This window comes from Anomaloglossus baeobatrachus, chromosome 9, assembly GCF_048569485.1.
Source record: "Anomaloglossus baeobatrachus isolate aAnoBae1 chromosome 9, aAnoBae1.hap1, whole genome shotgun sequence".
Lineage (NCBI taxonomy): Eukaryota > Metazoa > Chordata > Amphibia > Anura > Aromobatidae > Anomaloglossus > Anomaloglossus baeobatrachus.
Genome location: NC_134361.1, coordinates 98,884,313 through 98,903,318, shown reverse-complemented (window position 1 = coordinate 98,903,318; position 19,006 = coordinate 98,884,313). Strand labels below are relative to the sequence as shown.

Below are 19,006 nucleotides of genomic sequence, written 5' to 3'. Positions count from 1 at the left end.
GGTGTTTCCATCCATTTCTGTGATTTTCAGGTCCCCCTCAAGCCCACTGTTAGGGTCTACTGGAAAAATGCTCAATTTTCCTATTGACCTCTATTATGCTCATTACGCGAGATGAGCACTCGCGCATTAAAAATTGCTCAAGTCGAGTAACAAGCACATGAGCATTTTTGTGCTCACCCATCACTAATTAGAACTTATTATTGATATTAAAGGGAATCTATCACAAGGATTTCACGCTCCAAACTGCTTATATGTGCCTGTATCTTTCAAAGACAAGTCTAGCAATATCTTTACATTGTCAGTCTGTTCCTCCGTTACTGAGAATTCAGTGCTTGAATGAATATGCAAATGAGACTGAAGAAGTATTTGAAGTTCTATTTGTAGAAGTGAAGTTATTTTTTTACACCCCATCATATATTACTTAAAAGGGATTACATTACCAATATTTTTTTAATTCTTAACACCAGATATGTTTTATCTTTTTGAATTTTAATTACTTTTTTGTTTAGTTACTGTTGTGTTTTTATTTTATATTTTAATTATTCATTATTATAATTTTTTTTTGCACAGAATTATGAGCTTCTATTAACAGCATTTAGAGATATGAAATACAGCAGACCCATGGACAATAGGAAGGTGAAACAAAAGACTAGAAATGTTCACTGACTTTTATGCAAAAGTGTCCTAGGCATGCTCTATGATTTGTGCAGAGGTCACTATGCAGGGGAGGGGAGCAGACCATCACCTATTGTGAATGGTGGATACCGTGTTATCCATATATTAGTGTTACTTTTCATTGTAGTCTTTCCTTTTCTGATAATGAGAGAAAGTGATTTCTACAGAACATGAAGTAGCTGCCTATTATGATGCTTAACAGCTAAAGAAAAAACTTTCAGAATTATCATAACTATGCTGTCATCACTTCACGCAATATTTTATTTTGTATTAAAGATAATTCTAACTTATAGACATTTCAAAAATATAAAAAAAATTAGGTTTGCATAAAACTCACCACCACCAAAAATTGAAGATTCTTGCTTAGTCTCAATCTCTGACCATGGGTAACTTCAAAAAATTAATTGTTAAGTTAACAATGGAAGAATATTTTTTAGGAGTAACATAATATAAAATCTAAGGTGTAACAATTACTAAGTTGACACAGCTTACATGTTTCGAGCTTATCTGTGGTCTTACTCATACCAAATTATTAAGAGCATGGAGCATGGACCATTGCTGTGAGTAATACGAGCGTGAACTATTACTATGAGTAAGGGCGTGAATACCCTCAAAACATTAAGCTGTGCCAAGCTGGTACTTCTTGAAACTTAGATTTTAAATTATGTTATTAGTAAAATAGAATACCGTATTTTTTGGTTTATAATACGCACCGGATTATAAGACGCACCCCAAATTTAGAGGAGGAAAATAGGAAAAAATAATTTTTAATGTTAAAATGAGGGTCTGTCTTATAATCCTAGTGTGTCCTAATCCTAATGCTTATTAGGGGAGTGCGGCGATGGTGGAGCGGCTCAGGAAGGAAGAGTTAGGGTCAGCAATGCTGCGGGCTCAGAGGAGGGTGTAATGTGTCTCAGGAGGGTAATTTGACATCGGGTTGAAAATACTGCAGTCTCAGGGGTGTCACAGCAGCGGGCGCCATTGATCTGCTGGCTTGCTGCAGGGTGTCACTGCAGTGGAGCGACTCAGGAGGGTCACAGGATGGGGTGTAGGGGGGTTGCTGTGACAGCGGGCACATGATCTAACAGTGGGCTCCATCGAATCATCTGCAGTTGATGTGATGGACTTCAAGAAAATGGCCACGGAGACAGCACATGCAAAGAAAGGTATCTGCGGCTATATTCTTGAAGTCCATCGTGTCAATCTGCACATGCACCCCCTCTGCAGCCATTTTCTTGAAGTTCATCGCATCAACCGGGGGTGATTCAATAGAGCCCTCAGTCAGATCAGGCATCCATTGCCACCGGGACACTGCAGTGACACCCTCAGTATCGCCGACTCTGCCTACTATGACCCCGCTCCATCACCGCCGACCCGGTAAGCCATATCCACATTGAAAGATGCACTCCCATTTTACCCCCAGTTTTGGGGAAAAAAAGTGTCTTACAATCTAGAAAATACGGTAATTTATCTCCTCATGCTTGGGTCAAGACTCAAGACTTAAATGTCTGTAGTTGCAATTTTGATTCAATAGCACTTTCCAGTTACAATAATCATAATCTAGAGTAGTAATGGTGTACAGCCTAACAGAAGTTAAGAACTTTCATAAACCCAATGTACTATCAGCGTAAAGTATTTACTATTTTCCATTAACAAAAGCTTGTCACAAACCATACCCTTAAATTTTAACGCTTTCTGTTCCGTAGACATTATAACCTTCTCTGTATGTAGCATAATTCTGGGTGCTGGCTGCAGGAGGAGGTTTAAAGTTTTGTGAATTCTTTGTAAGTTTCATTCTTTTTGATTCTGCTCGTGATTTGTAGCAGAATTCTATCAAAGCCACCATCATGGCTAGTCCCAGACCTCCAACGAGGATATAAAACACCCCTGCGACATTACTTAGACTCAGGGCGCTGGTCTTGTCCTAAGAAAAATGAACAACATTGTTAGGTTCACTGAATTATTTAGAAATGGCTTATATTGGGGATCAAAATCTACCCTAAACTTAAATTTAGGCTGTGTAACTAACACATTAATTTTCAAACATATCAAACATAGGAGAACATACCAAATATGACCTCTCTTCTCTACGTATAACCTTTATAGAAGCATTACTTTTATTCTAATGCATAATCATTACTGGAATATTAGGATTCAATAATATAGCTAATTTAAAGTATGCATATTAAAGAATTACAATTACAATTAACTTTTTTGAAACACATAATATTTTCCACTCTTTGTATTTTGTAAATGCAAAAAACAAAATATAGAAATATTTTATGTATTCCGTAATCTAGTATTGTTAGTTAAATCATACTACAAAAAAAATCATGAAAAATTGCAACTATCTACTTTAATTATGACCATTGGAGAGCTTAGCCATAGCAGCAAAAAAATGCAGAAACTCAAATTCACCAATTCTGCTACGGCATCTCTAATTTATAACCATAGATCTCTACGATCTACAATATACCAGGAATAGGGATCATTGAAAGTGAACATGAAAAAGTATTTAAGGCAAACATGAACCATATTACAGATAAGCTATGGTTAATAAAGTACTTGGAATTACTAAGCTATAATCTTTTTCATGCAGATTGAAAACTTAAATAGAAAAACGATAACTGGCATTAATCCGGATGTACCCTAGAAAAGCTAATCCCATAATACATCTTAATTCTCCTGAAATGTATTCATTTATTGCTTTACTGTCTTTTTCCATGTAAACTAAAATATCTAGAAATATAAACATTAACTTTAAGCAAAAAGTATCTGAGAAGACATTAATTAAATCACTACTCAAATGATTGCAAACGAATGAATGAATTTTAGGTCATTCGAATAGAGTTTTAGTAATAATTTCGATATGTTCTTCATATATTACTGTTGCATTTGCAGAAATTATTCCAGCCAACTATACTGACTATTTCAACAACAGCAAGATAAGTGAATACACAACATGTATGAATGCTGATGGAGTGAGCTACGGACAGAGATACTAATTAAAAAAACAAACACGAAGCCTAAAACTTACTTGACTGTAATGTTTTAATGGAAAATGTGGTGCAATATAATAGTGATAAATTAATATTTAAACTTGTGCTGTGTTTTAAAGTCGATCAAAAGCAAAATGACAAAATTAGATTTTGGGGTAAATATTTTTAGCTTTTACATTTTTAAAATATATTATTTTCTTTTAAAGTTTAATGGACATGAGTAATTTTATATAAGTGATCTGAGTTATGCTATACCAGGACTAACATTAAAACTTTTAATAAATCAAGATCCTTAGACAGCCTATAATTCCTTACATGTCTCCATCCCTTTCTTAACGCAATGGGGTAGATTTACTACAATATTGTCAACAGAGCTGTAAGAAAACTATTTCCATTTTGATGTGTTATGTGTTCAAGACTGTAAGGCTGCATTTTGACAATGATTGAATATTCATTTTTTGAGGCTGCACTTTGGCATAAGAAAAAAAATGCTTCATTGATATTTAGCATTTGGAACTTTTAGCGTTTGAATATTTTTGCTAGCTATTACATGGTTTATTGGGCTAATGGGTGGAAAGAGGGCTAAGTCACACTTACTAACTTCTTACATGTATAAATCTATTTTTACATGCATCAGGTTACGTAAATTGACTGGTTACATAAATTGAAAAAGGGTAAGGGTCTTCTGTGGCTATGCATGAAATCTTACAAAATGAATTAAAATAATAGGTTAAACACAATTTCCTGAGATGCTAAGTGTTTTAGAAATTAACCCCCTTTCCTATTCAAATGGAAATAATAAACTGTGTAATTATATCATGGGTTTGAACCACACACAAAATCATGAAAGATAACCAGTGATACGATAAAATATTCCAATATTTATTGTAAAGTTTAAAAGAATTAGATTTAAATATTGGGGAGTGCACAAATAAAATTTAAATAACGGAAGTAAATCTGGATAAGGGCATAATGGTGAAAGTTGCATCATATAAATATAGTGTAATAACTTTGTATAGAAATAAATAAATAAAATACGTGTGAAATAGCCAAATGCAATAACAAATTAAGTACAATTGTAAAAACGTATCACATACCATGTATGATCAAGACTTTCACTCCTGTAAAAAACTCTGTGCGAAATGTGCGTTGGGGTCTGTGGGCCTTCAATTCGAAGCTGATAAATGGTTAGATTAAATATTGGAAAATTTCATTGTATCTCTGGATATTTTTTATCATTTTGTGTGTGGTTTAGTTCATTAAGGTGAAAGTTCCTATTTATTTTCCTTTGTGTAGTTTATATCATAGGTTTGTAATAGAAGAATAGGTAGAATCCAAACTCCAGAAAATATGATGTTAGCTTTTCATGTATTTATGGTGTCCAATTAGTATTGTCCCCTTTTTGGGGATAATATTTTTAAGAAAATGGGCAATTATTTTTCATCAATACCCGCCTGAAGTTATATATTTTTTAAAAGATATCCATAGGATAGAAGATAATTTACTCACTGGAGGACTGACAGCTAGAACCCTATCCAACCTTAAGAATAGTACTCTGTCTTAATGGAATGGAGGTCAAGTACAGAGGCATTTAAACTGTGGGTACCCCTGGTCAAAATTACTGTTATTGTGAACAGTTAAGCAAGGTGAAAATTAAATGATATCTAAAAGGTATAAAGTTACTTTGTATTTTAGACAAAAAAAAATATTTTCATCATTAACATTTGAAAAAAATAGAAAAGGAAAATGTGCAAATGCAAACGTTTGGGCACCCTTGGAGATTTGTGTGTTCCGATAACGTTGACCAAGGTTTCAGATCTTAATTAACCTGTTAGGGTTATGGCTTGTTCACTATCACTTGATGCAAATTTCACAGCTTTATAAAAACCCAGCCTTCTCTAAACTTGTGCCAAAAAACAGCAGCAATGGGTTCTTCTAAGCAGCTGCCTAGCACTCTGAAAATGATGGTGGCCCACAAAGCAGAAGGCTATGCGAAGATAGCAAAGTGTTTTCAAGTTGCCCTTTCCTCAGTTCAAAATGTAATTAAGAATTGGCAGTTAACAGGAACAGTGGAGATGAAGATAAGGTCTGGAAGACCAAGCAAAATTTGTGCTCATAGAATTGCTAGAGAAGTAAATCAGAAACCCCGCTTGACTGCAAAAGACTTTCATGAAGATTTAATAGACTCTGGAGTTGTGGTAGATTGTTCTACTGTTCAAAGACACCTTCACAAATATTGCCTTCATGGAAGAGTCATCAGAGGAAAACCACTCCTGCATCTAAACCGTAAAATTCAGTTTGCAAAACAACTAAATAATCTGATGCATTTTGGAAACATGTCCTGGGGACTGATGAGGTTAAAATTGAACTCTTTGGTCACAATGATCATAAGTATGTGTGGAGAAATAAGGGCACAGAATTTAAGGAAAAGAATATCTCGCCAACCATTGGGCATGGGAGTGGAACAATCATGCTTTGGGGTTGTGTTGCAGCCAATGGCATGGAAAACATTTCACAGGTAGAGGGAATAATAGATGCAATGAAATTTCAACAGATTCTTGATGTCAACATAATACTATCTGTAAAAAAGAGGAAGTTGAAAAGAAGATGGCTTCTATAAATGGATAATGATCCTAAACACAAGTCAAATCCACAATAGACTACCTCAAAAGGAGCAAGCTGAAGATTTAGCAATGGCCCTCACAATCCCCTGATCTGAACATCATTAGACATCTGTGGCTAGACCTGAAAAGAGCAGTGCATGCAAGATGACCCAGGAATCTCACACAACTGGAGGACTTTTCCAAAGATGAATGGGTGAAAATTGCTCAAACAAGTATTTAAAGACTCTTTTACAGAAAATGCAAAAATCACATTTGTTTTAATCGTTTTCTTATTGGCGATTGATTACACATAAGTACATCAAATGTTTGACATCCACAAGTATCGGAAAATGTAATACATTGATGATTCATACCAGCATGTTCTAATGAATGCCTGCTGAACAAAATTTCCCTGGGGTGTTGCAAACCCCACCTCACCAGTTGAGGGTTAACCTGCTTAACTGTTCATCGTGACAGTAATTTTGACAAGGGGTGCCCAAAATTTTATATGCCACATTATGTATACCTGCATTAAATTCATGTCTATAGGATTGTCTGAGAAAGCCAAGTACAGAGCTTGACTATTCCAGCAGTCCAACAGAAAATGAATGGAGTGCCAGTGTGCATGCTCAACCCTTGCTCCATTTGGACAGGATTCTGCAAAGCCTCATGCATCAGATCAATAGGGGTCCTAGTGAATGGACCCCCAAGAATCAGCAAGATATTCCAAATCCTATGGTTAGAAGAGAGCTTTAAATCTTAGAATAGATTACAAATATATGGCTGTCTTCATCCAAACATTCTTCCAAACATGTCCTGAAGTTGTGTGTGATATTGCAACTCTGTCTCATTAACTTTAGTAGAGCAGTAGACAGGTGGCACTATTATAGAAATAAAAAGCTTTTAGTTCATGCTTCAATTGGAGATGAGTAGGTCAGGAAAAATTTGAATTTGCCTGTTCGTGCAGATTTTCCAAGCAACTTCAATTCATGGAGAAGATATTCTCCATAAAATGAATATCCCTTATCATGCTCAGGGTCTATTAAAACTCCAGAGTATAACAAATGCTAGATGTAAAAAACAAATTTTGTTATACTCACTTTACTGCTTACCTCACTGGCCCCTTTGCTCCTCACCATTACCTGCCTAGTCCTTGTGGCATCTTCTGATCACTGCCACGAGAGCTGAATTCTCTTAACACTAGGCCAAGACTTATGGGTCTAATGAGGCCTGGTACGGTTCTGCGCAAGCATGAATGAGGTTGTGACATGATAACACCATTGTGATCAGGACAAGACAGGTAAAGGTGGTGAGCAGAGTGTTCGAAGAACTGAACGATAATGTAAATATAGGGTTTTTTATTCTTTAACCATGTCATGGGCCTTTATGTTTCAGCAAAATGATGGAAAGCGGCTGGCATTTTGCTGAACCTGAAAATAAAAAAAATCTATTTTTTAAAAAAAAAAAGTAGAGTAGGATTCAACTCCACTCTAATATATTTGCTCATCTTGAAGTAGGTTCAATAAATGTTTGACTCTTTGAAGAACCAAAGGAGATTAAGCTTTGATATCAGAAACAAGCCATAGGTAAGATTGCCACTGTATTAAAAAACAAGCAGAACTTTTTTTTAATATTTGACATGCCATATGAAAAATATTTCCACTTTGAGTATTCAATCACCAAAAGCTATAAAAGAGAATGCTAGAGACTGGTTTGCCGTGAAGTTATACTTTTTCTTCTCCTTTATTGTGGAATTGCCTTATAAATAGTAGCCTGAGAAAAATGTACATCTATTCATGGTGCTCTAATACATACCATTTCCGGTTGGTTCATAGAATAAAATTAGAACTATGAAAAACACCTGAACTAACGTCTGCCCTCTCAGTAGCCTGCAATCGGTATAGGGAGATTGAGATCAACAGCATGACTGTTATGGAGAAACATGCTGAAGTTTTGGGCAAACATTTTATTCATTGCGCAGCGTTGGGAGTGAGGAGTCCGATGGATTCATGATTTGTGGCTTGTCCTGGCTCATACACCGCTTAGGGTGAGGAAGGCGTGAAAAAGGTGAATGGTTCCAACCCAAAAAATAAGATTGTATTTAAATTTTAATAAATTCTAAGTAAAGTAGTATTTTGGTTTCCCTAAATAAAATGTAAGTATTGTATATGGAAATTGTATTAATATTTAAAATATACTTTATGCATCATGAGCTTTGCATAATGACTGTATTCAGGCTATATGACAGTTTTTGTTATTTTATATTATGAAAAATTATAGTAAATTGTTTATTACGCCTATCTTTTGAAGATATTGCATTTGTTTCAGGGATATTCATATTGGAGGAGTAAATTGCCGACACATATGAACAGTGTAGCCTAAGGGAGTATAAAAAGTCCTTCTGATACACATTAATAAACTATTTAGAAGTAATAGCCTAGAGGCTCAGATATTAATTTTGCATTAATGGGAGCTTCAGGTCTCCACCCTACTTGTTTGGACATGTTGCATGTTACGTTAGTTTCCATTTGAGTGAAGGTGTGCATGTCTGACCTCACAGATTCCACCATAACACAAGAAGAATATGCATCTGATGGACCCCTGTATAAGTCAAGCTTTTGGGGTGTGTTATGTGATGAATTTTGCATTCATTGTTACCGTTTATAAAAAAAAATTGTTACAGATAGGAACAAACTCTTAACAGGGATTGAGTTTCTGCAGTTTATACATTTCCAGGGCAGTAATAAAGTAGAAGTGAGAGGCTGGCAATTTATCACTGGCTTACTGCAACCAGGCGCAGCATTTGGAAAAGAAAAACTGAGAAACTGTAAAAGGCACTCAACCCTAAAAGCCCTTCTTCAACTTCAGTGAGCCAGTCAGTCTGTGGGCCATCTGCCTTTAAAATCAAGAAACTAAACTGATAATGCCAGCCATGCATCAGTGCAGTTTTTTGAATTAGAAGAATCCTATGTGGTTGATACCTTTTAATGGCTAACTAAAAAGATGGTAATTATATAGCAAGCTTTCGAGACTACTCAGGTCTCTTCATCAGGCTCAGTATACTGATACTGAGCCTGATGAAGAGACCTGAGTAGCCATTAAAAGGTATCAGGACCAGTAGAGGAACTGATGAAGAGGAGACAGACTGGCATGCACACTACACTTTCCATGCCCATATACCCTAGATTATTATACAGCATAGACTGTTTTTATATAGCAAGGATTATATTTATATTATAAACTGTATAGAGCATAGATAGTGTATATGGCATACACTTGGTAACTAGTATACATTGTATATAGTATATCCTATGTATATAGGATAGACTGGCTATGTAGCATAGATAGAGTACATAGCATATACTCTCTATATATAGAGCATAGCATAGACATTGTATATTGCATAGACTGTATATAGCATCATTCTACATAGCATAGCTTGTATATGGTATTGATTACGTATGAATTCTAGCCTTTGTATATAACATTGACTGTATATGGCATAGATTTTATATAGTATAGATTGTGGCTATATAATTTGTGCATAGCACAGACTGTGTATGTAGCATACATTGCATGTAGCATAGACTGTGTATATAGCTGTCACGCTCTCCGGGTCCCCTGCTCTGCTCCCCGGCTCACCTGCCACGCTCCCCGGCTTCCGTGCTTCTCTCCCCGGTCTCCAGCCTCCATTGCCTGCGGTCCCCAGGCGTCCCGGTCCCCGCTCCCGGCGCCCGTCGGTTACTCAGCTCCAGCCCGGCTCTCCTGCTTCCTGCTCACCGCTCCCAGCCCTGGCTTCTGGCACCCGGGCCTCGCGCATGCGCATTAGGGCGCGCGCGCGGTCATTGACCCTCTCTTAAAGGGCCAGCGTCCACTGACAGGAAATTGAACACACAGGTACAGGGTATAAAGGGGTTTAGTGTCCAAGTGGGCGGGGCCTGTTCTTCGTGTTTCCTAAGCTAGGAGTCAGGTCTCCTTGTGTCTCTGTGTATACTTACCTATCTCTCTTCTAGAGCCGCTCCTGCCTCGCCATCCGGTCCTGCCGATTCCCGAACCCCGAATACAAAATAACGTTTGGAACTCCATTCTATGTCTGAACTGGGTGCAAAAACCTAAAAAAAAACTAAAAAAGTTCAGACATAGAATGGAGTTCCAAACGTTATTTTGTATTTGTTAGTAGTTTTTCGTTTGTGAACCCTCCCGATACACACCTATTGCCAATCCACATCGTATATATAGCCTGGGTCTCAGCTTCCCACACACGGTAAGTTTTTTAACTGCATGAGAGGACACACACAAGCTAGGGACCCCAACGTAGAGAAATACTTTGGCGTAGTGTTGGGGCTCTATTGCATTGATCAATTCAGTAGCTAAATTTCTCTTTATTCATATATTCATGGCAGTAATGCAGGTTCCATTTTTCACATTTCATCCTTACATACAGCTATTGAATTTTTCATGTCAGTATTCACACAGCAGTTTCTGCTATTCCATGTATTCCCCTTACATAGTCACTGGTGTGCATACCTTGATTCCCGAACCCCGAACGCTGACTATCTGCCATTCCGTCAGTCCGTTCCATCTCTGATCCCTGTGGTGACCCGTCCTCTCGCTCCATCGGTTCCGGACTCTGCCTGACAACATCTCGGCCTCCGAACCTGAGCTCCGTCACCCGGACTACCATCAGTGACTCCGTGGTCCCAGGGACTTCTCCATTCCACTCTTGTGCACGGACTGTCCTGCTACCCGTAGTGCTCCGGCTACCGGACCCCTTGCCTTCATCAAGGAGTTCGGCCCAGTGGATCCACCTCCTGGGTCTGCCCGTCCACCTGGCCCTAACAGTAAGAACAGGCCATGGATCCCGCCCAAGCACTAGCGGCCTTGCAGGAGGAACTCACACGCCAGCGTGAGACCCAGACCCGCATGCTGAACTTCATGTCTTCTGTGGACGCCCGCCTGAACACGCTGCAAGCGTCGGTCACGTCTTCGGCATCTCAAGCTTCCACTGTACAATCCACGGCCACAGCTCCCGTGGCAGTCTCCTCGGATGCTTCCAGACTTCGTTTGGCTTCACCACCCCGGTACGCCGGAGATCCCAAGACCTGCAGGGGATTCATAAACCAATGCTCCCTCCATTTCAAGCAGCTGCCGCACTTGTTTGCCTCCGACCAAGCCAAGGTCGCGTTCATGATGTCCCATCTAGAGGGTGAGGCGCTGGCTTGGATGAACCCCTTGTGGGAGAAGGAGGATCCGGTGACCACCAACATCCAGGAGTTCCTGCAGGCATTTCGTGGCACCTTTGACGAGCCCGGACGCGCCTCCGCGTCTGCCTCATCTCTCCTCTGGCTACGTCAGGGGACTCTGACGGTGGGTCAATATGCCATCCGTTTTTGCACCTTGGCTTCAGAACTCGGGTGGAACAATGAGGCTCTAACCGCCGCCTTCTGGGAAGGCCTCTCGGGTCGAATTAAAGATGAGCTGGCTGATCGTGACGTGCCGTCCACCCTGGATGTCCTGATTGCCCTAGCGACTCGAGTGGATCTTCGTTTTCAGGAACGATCCAAAGAGGTGTCCCGTGAGAGACGTCCGATACGGCATTCCTCTCCTCCTCAGAAGCCCGCCGTACTTCAGTCAACATCATCTGGTGTCTCCGTCCACGAGCCCATGCAGATCGACCGTTTGCGGCAGTCTGAACAACGCCGAGCAGAACGGCTCGCCAAGGGCCTCTGCTTCTACTGCGGAGAGGGCACACACCTTCTACGCTCCTGTCCAGAGAGGCTGGGAAACTCCAAAGCCTAGGGTTGGTAGGAGAGGCCACCCTAGGTGCTGGGATTCTCTCAGACCCGGTTACGTGGACTGTTCAAGTGACAACGGGAGAGACGCGGTTCACGGCCGAGGCATACCTCGATTCCGGGGCAGCAGGCAATTTCATCCAGCAGGCCACGGTGGACAAGTACCAGGTGCCTGTTACTCCACTCGACAAACCCCTAGTGATTGCCTCTGTGGATGGGAGACCGCTCTCTGACACCATCTCGTGGATCACTAAGCCGGTGGAACTGCGTATCGGTGCCCTGCACACTGAGAACATCGCTCTCTATGTCCTCCCACACATGTCCCATCAAATGCTGCTGGGACTCCCCTGGTTACGGACACACGAACCCTCAGTCAGCTGGGGTACTGGTGAAATCACCCGATAGGGCTCCTCTTGCCACGAGAACTGTCTGAAGACTATTCAACCCATCCGACGACCTCCGGTTCCAGAGTCCCTACCGGGACTGCCCTCGGCCTATTGGTCCTTCGCGGACGTCTTTGATAAAAAGGAGTCAGAGGTACTGCCGCCACATCGTCCTTACGATTGTGCCATCGACCTGCTCCCGGGAACTACACCACCTCGAGGACGGATATATCCGCTGTCTCCTGCCGAAACAAGGGCCATGTCTACCTACATCACAGAGAACCTGGCAAGGGGATTCATTCGGAGATCCTCCTCTCCTGCTGGAGCAGGCTTCTTCTTCGTTAAGAAGAAAGAGGGCGACCTAGGCCAATGCATTAACTACCGGGGATTGAACCAAATCACCGTGAAAAATAAATACCCCCTGCCGCTCATCCCCGAATTGTTTGATCGGCTTAGAGCAGCTCGTGTGTTTACCAAGTTGGATCTTCGGGGTGCCTACAACCTGGTCCGCATCCGCTCTGGGGACGAATGGAAGACCGCGTTCAATACTCGCGATGGGCACTATGAATACTGTGTGATGCCCTTCGGCCTATGTAACGCACCAGCAGTCTTTCAGGAATTGGTGAACGACGTGTTCCGGGACCTTCTCTACGTCTGTGTGGTGGTGTATCTTGATGACATCCTGGTCTTTTCTCCGGACCTCCAGACCCACAGAGAGAACGTGCAGTTGGTACTACAACGACTGAGGGACAATCGTCTGTACGCCAAGTACGAGAAGTGTGTCTTCGAGCAGTCTTCTCTTCCCTTCCTGGGTTACGTAATCTCCGATACCAGACTGCAGATGGATCCGGAGAAGGTCTCTTCCATTCTCAACTGGCCCCCTCCTTCTGGACTGAAGGCAATCCAACGCTTTCTGGGATTCGCAAACTATTACCGTCAGTTCATCCCTCACTTCTCGGCTCTGACTGCTCCTCTCTCCGCCTTGACCAAGAAGGGGGCCAATCCAAAGGACTGGTCACCTGCGGCCGACGCCGCGTTTGGCTCTCTGAAGCGGGCATTTGCTTCCTCCCCTGTGCTCCACCGTCCGGGGTTAAACCGACAGTTCACCTTGGAGGTGGATGCCTCCTTCTCGGGAGCCGGAGCAGTGCTCATGCAGAAGTCCTCCTCCGGGAAGATGGTGACTTGCGGTTTCTTCTCCAAGAGCTTCTCAGCGCCGGAACGCAACTACACCATCGGTGACCGAGAGCTATTGGCAGTCAAACTGGCCCTGGAGGAATGGCGCTACCTTCTAGAGGGAGCAGTGTACCCCGTGATCATTTACACGGACCACAAGAACCTGGAATACCTGCAGTCCGCTCAGCGACTGAACCCACGGCAGGCCAGGTGGTCCTTGTTCTTTGCCAGGTTCGATTTCCAGCTCCATTTCCGACCTGTGGACAAGAATGTACGCGCAGATGCCTTGTGCAGGTCATTCCTGCCCATGGAACAGGAGGAGGAGACATCCCAGCCCATCATCTGTCTTAGTAAAATCATTCCGGTGGCCCCTGTCACCCTGGCCCAGATACCGCCCGGGAAGACCTATGTCTCTGAGACTGACAGGCAAAAAGTGTTGCACTGGGGCCATGCCTCGAAAACAGCCGGCCATGCTGGTCAGAAGAGAACATGGAGTACGATCGTACGTCATTACTGGTGGCCATCCCTTCGCACGGACGTCGCTTCTTTTGTCACAGCCTGCTCCTCTTGTGCCAGGAACAAGACGCCCAAACATCTGCCATATGGCCGTCTTCTGCCTCTGCCTATACCCTCCGTTCCGTGGCAACACATTGCAATGGACTTTATTACGGACTTGCCACTGTCCTCCGGACACACAGTCATATGGGTCGTGGTGGATCGGTTCTCCAAAATGGCTCATTTCGTCCCTATGGCTGGACTGCCCTCTGCCCAGGAACTCGCTGACGCCTATATACAACACATCTTCCGCTTGCATGGCTTTCCATCACACATTGTGTCCGACAGAGGAACTCAGTTCACCTCCCGCTTCTGGAGGGCCCTCTGCAAACATCTGGTAGTGACTCTGGACTTTTCTTCAGCCTACCATCCTCAGTCGAATGGCCAAGTGGAACGAGTCAATCAGATCTTGACCTCCTTCTTACGTCACTACGTCAACGCCCATCATGACGACTGGTCCACGCTTCTTCCTTGGGCTGAATTCTCCCATAACCACCACGTCAGTGAGTCCTCCTCCAGCTCTCCCTTCCATGTCGTTTACGGACTTCAGCCTTCCGTCCCATTACCTGTATCCTCTTCCTCGGATGTCCCTGCTGCTGATGCTGTAGCCCGTGACTTTGCAACAATTTGGGACTCTGTCAAGGCGTCCCTTGGATGTGCTTCCCTGCGGATGAAGAGACACGCAGACAAGAGGCGTCTGGATCCTCCGTGTTTCTCTCCAGGAGATCTCGTCGGGCTTGCTTCCAAGTACGTCCGATTGAAGCTACCATCCTACAAGCTGGGTCCTCGCTACATCGGGCCGTTTAAAGTCCTCAGCAAGATCAATGAGGTCTCCTACAAGCTGCAGCTCCCGGCCACGACGAGGATACCCAACTCCTTCCACGTCTCCCTGCTCAAGCCGGTTGTACTTGGTCCCTTCTCCGCTGCTGCCAGTTCGGCTCCTCCTCCTATTGCCGATGATGACATCTATGCGGTAAGGGATATCGTGGCCATGAAAACCGTACGGGGCCGACAGTTCTTCCTGGTAGACTGGGCAGGGTATGGTCCTGAGGATAGGTCCTGGGAGCCCCGGGAGAATGTGGGTACTCCCCTGATCCGTGCCTTCCTGTCCCGGTTGCGGGGAGGGGGGCGTGGGGGGGGTACTGTCACGCTCTCCGGGTCCCCTGCTCTGCTCCCCGGCTCACCTGCCACGCTCCCCGGCTTCCCTGCTTCTCTCCCCGGTCTCCAGCCTCCATTGCCTGCGGTCCCCAGGCGTCCCGGTCCCCGCTCCCGGCGCCCGTCGGTTACTCAGCTCCAGCCCGGCTCTCCTGCTTCCTGCTCACCGCTCCCAGCCCTGGCTTCTGGCACCCGGGCCTCGCGCATGCGCATTAGGGCGCGCGCGCGGTCATTGACCCTCTCTTAAAGGGCCAGCGTCCACTGACAGGAAATTGAACACACAGGTACAGGGTATAAAGGGGTTTAGTGTCCAAGTGGGCGGGGCCTGTTCTTCGTGTTTCCTAAGCTAGGAGTCAGGTCTCCTTGTGTCTCTGTGTATACTTACCTATCTCTCTTCTAGAGCCGCTCCTGCCTCGCCATCCGGTCCTGCCGATTCCCGAACCCCGAACGCTGACTATCTGCCATTCCATCAGTCCGTTCCATCTCTGATCCCTGTGGTGACCCGTCCTCTCGCTCCATTGGTTCCGGACTCTGCCTGACAACATCTCGGCCTCCGAACCTGAGCTCCGTCACCCGGACTACCATCAGTGACTCCGTGGTCCCAGGGACTTCTCCATTCCACTCTTGTGCACGGACTGTCCTGCTACCCGTAGTGCTCCGGGTACCGGACCCCTTGCCTTCATCAAGGAGTTCGGCCCAGTGGATCCACCTCCTGGGTCTGCCCGTCCACCTGGCCCTAACAATAGCATAGATTGTATACAACAGACTATGTATATAGCATAGATTGTATGTAGCATAGACTGTGTAGATTGCATAGACAGTTTATATAGAATATCACAAAAGCAATATCTGTGTTATGGTTCAGGGTTCTGTTGTGCCTCGAACCGGTCCAGTCCCGTCATTGACTCCCAAAATTGGGGTCGGTCAACTCCGCAGCGCCACCTGGCTGTCTCTTGAGGCATCAGGTGGCTAGAGTCTTGTACCATCCTGAGCCTAAGTGCTCATGCAGCCATACTGAGCATGTGTGTGATGTCATCAATGACAAGGCAGCCACTGCTTGGTCATCAGTGACATCAGCGATGAAGTGGCAGCTGCTGATTGGGTATCATGACATCAGCAATGATGTGGCAGCCTCTGCATGGCTGCAGCCAACGCCATTACCACATGCCAAGTGGCCTGGGCCAGGAAGGCGACTATAAAAGGTCTGTAGCTCCGCCCATTGGCGCGAGTGTCATACTGCATGCTGACAGCTAATGCTGCTACCATGGCTGTTAGAGTGATTGGGTTCCAGCGCCATTTTCCTTCAGTGCTTGTGGCAGGTATGTGTATGGATAAGGACAGTGACTACTTCAGGGTTAGGCGTCGGTGCCAGGTATTCGTATCCGTGCTCACCTGTACCTTGTCCAAACCTTGGTACGGTGAGGGTCAACCATTGTCTTAACATTGTGTATGTGTTTTAGGGCTAGGCGCCGATACCAGGTATTCGTATCTCGGTACAGCTGTGTCTTGGCACGGTGAAGGTCAGGGTCCACATGGTCTAATGTACTCCCTACGCATGTGACCAGTAGTCTGCAGTGTCAGTGGCAGACTTGTGCGTATGTGCAAGCCCTAGGAACCCAGTGACGTTAACTGGGTAATCTACTCGGTCTGACGTGCCCTCTACGCACGTGAATGATTCCTTTTTACCTATACACGGTCTGACATGCCCCTGTACACACGTGACTGGTTCAGCGGTAACGTACTAGGTTTCCCAGTGACATTAACTGGATTACCTCTCAGTCTCACAGGTTCCTACACACGTGACCGATATGTGTTGCGATTCCTTTTGGTTTTGACATGTCCCTACACACATGACCATTAACCGTGTACCTGTGAGGTTAACAGGGACACGCTACACATTAGGGCGTGCCCTTAAACATCCCCTTCATTTCCTTTGGGTTCTCCTGAGTTCCTGTATTTCGGTCTCCTATCCCATAGTGGCTTTAATACCTGCCCGGCGGACTTCGGGTGACGATTGATATCATACTATTTTATATCCAATCATCCCCTCCGAAACAATCTGTGACTGTTCTGAGGTCTATGGAAGGAGGAGTTCATTCCAGTTAACTCCATTTTACTTTTTCATATATGGCGTGGAACTGTAGAGGCTTTCCCTTTCTTTACAGAAAATGCAGACCTTACAACTCACCCAGTTATACCTAGATTCAACATATTTTTATGCTCATGATATATAATATTTAGCAGGATGGCAGGGAAGGGGTACAGAATTTACATTTAAAAATGCTGGAGTATAGATGAATAACCATTCACAATGATCTGTCAGTCTAAACATGCTGGCAATCACCCAACGACCAAGCGAAATGCTCATTTGTCAGGTGATTAGGTCATTTATGCTGACGTAAAAATTCTTATCGGTTGATCACTGCCTCTTGTAACCTTGTAATGTGCTGTTGATAGAGTATTTCATGGGGATATAGCAATTATATCAGCAATCGCTCCATCCTCATCATTTCTCAGTTTGTGTAAACAGTCCAGTAAATGAGTGCCGAGCGACTTGCATACAGATGCAATATATTCATCTAACGACCTGGAATTTTCTAGTGTAAATGTGCCCAGAAGTGCTAATTCATCATAGCTGATATCACAGTCATTTCTCTTGAAATTCTTGTTTTTGGAGACTAATTGCAGCTTGAGGACTGGAGCCCCTTATCTCTATCTGGAACTCTGCATTTAAATGTTGTTTCATTTCCTTTGCTACTGAAGTAGTTAAATGTCAGTTTTTCTGCCAGCAGCTCTCTTGTAGTTAAGGTCAGCTGCACCTGCTTTGTAGACACACCCCCTTGTGCTTAAATAACCAGGTCTCCCAGCAGCTTTGCTGACTATACAAAGCCATTTGTATGAAAGCCGCCTTGGTGGAAGGAGCTTCTGTGGATTCTCCTGGAGTTGTATCCTCTCCATTTTGGCTATATATCCCATGTTTATCTTCCCTACCCTCTTGTCCCTTTAGTGCAGTGGTAAGTTTAGTGAACTTCATCCACCTCTCACTAGTTCGGGCATTTATAGGGTTTTTGTAGGGACCCAGGGTGCTGCTTGGTGACAGTTTCGGAGACTGTAATGGGACTGACTAGGAGATTAGGGACAGCTGCAGGTGAGGTTAGGAGGTGCCCACCTACTCTCTCATTAGTGACAGGGCCCACCGTTGTTATTGTGTCCCCGGTGTTTCTCCCTTGTCTGTGGTGTTTTTAGGTGTGTTTTTCGTTGTGCCTCAGACCTCAGTTGGTCTAAATGTGCTCACCACATGTGTTGCGTGACAGCTGAACATACAGTTGTTCTAATAGTGACCATGATCTTTTTAGTTATGGTAAATTCAAGACAACATGTTAAAATTTAATGGGAAAGGAATCACTTTAGTAGTTAAAGTCCTTACACACGGATTCATCAGCCTCAGTAAATCTACCCCATTGTAGAAAAATGTGCAATATCGGCAAGATTTGCTATATTGTCTGAGCTACAAAAGTATAGCTCATCCATTTACATTTATGAACAAACTCTATAGTTTATTTTACTTACGGTTAGCATGTAGATGTGTTCATTGTAATACACTGCTATTTACTAAGCTTTGTCTACTGGATGTAATTGATGATTCTCCATACAGAATATTAAGATCTGGG

At 43.5% G+C, this 19,006-nt stretch overlaps 1 protein-coding gene across 2 annotated transcripts in view; it reads right to left on the bottom strand.

The window, feature by feature from the left end:
- The window catches only part of GRIA3 (glutamate ionotropic receptor AMPA type subunit 3), a 493,575-nt gene that overhangs the window by 8,019 nt on the left and 466,550 nt on the right, over positions 1 to 19,006 (bottom strand). For both annotated transcript variants that reach the window (XM_075323906.1, XM_075323907.1), the window contains exon 15: positions 2,352 to 2,599. In XM_075323906.1, coding sequence (XP_075180021.1) covers positions 2,354 to 2,599 — 246 coding nt within the window. In that variant the 3' untranslated portion in view covers positions 2,352 to 2,353. The remainder of the gene's footprint in view (positions 1 to 2,351; positions 2,600 to 19,006) is intronic.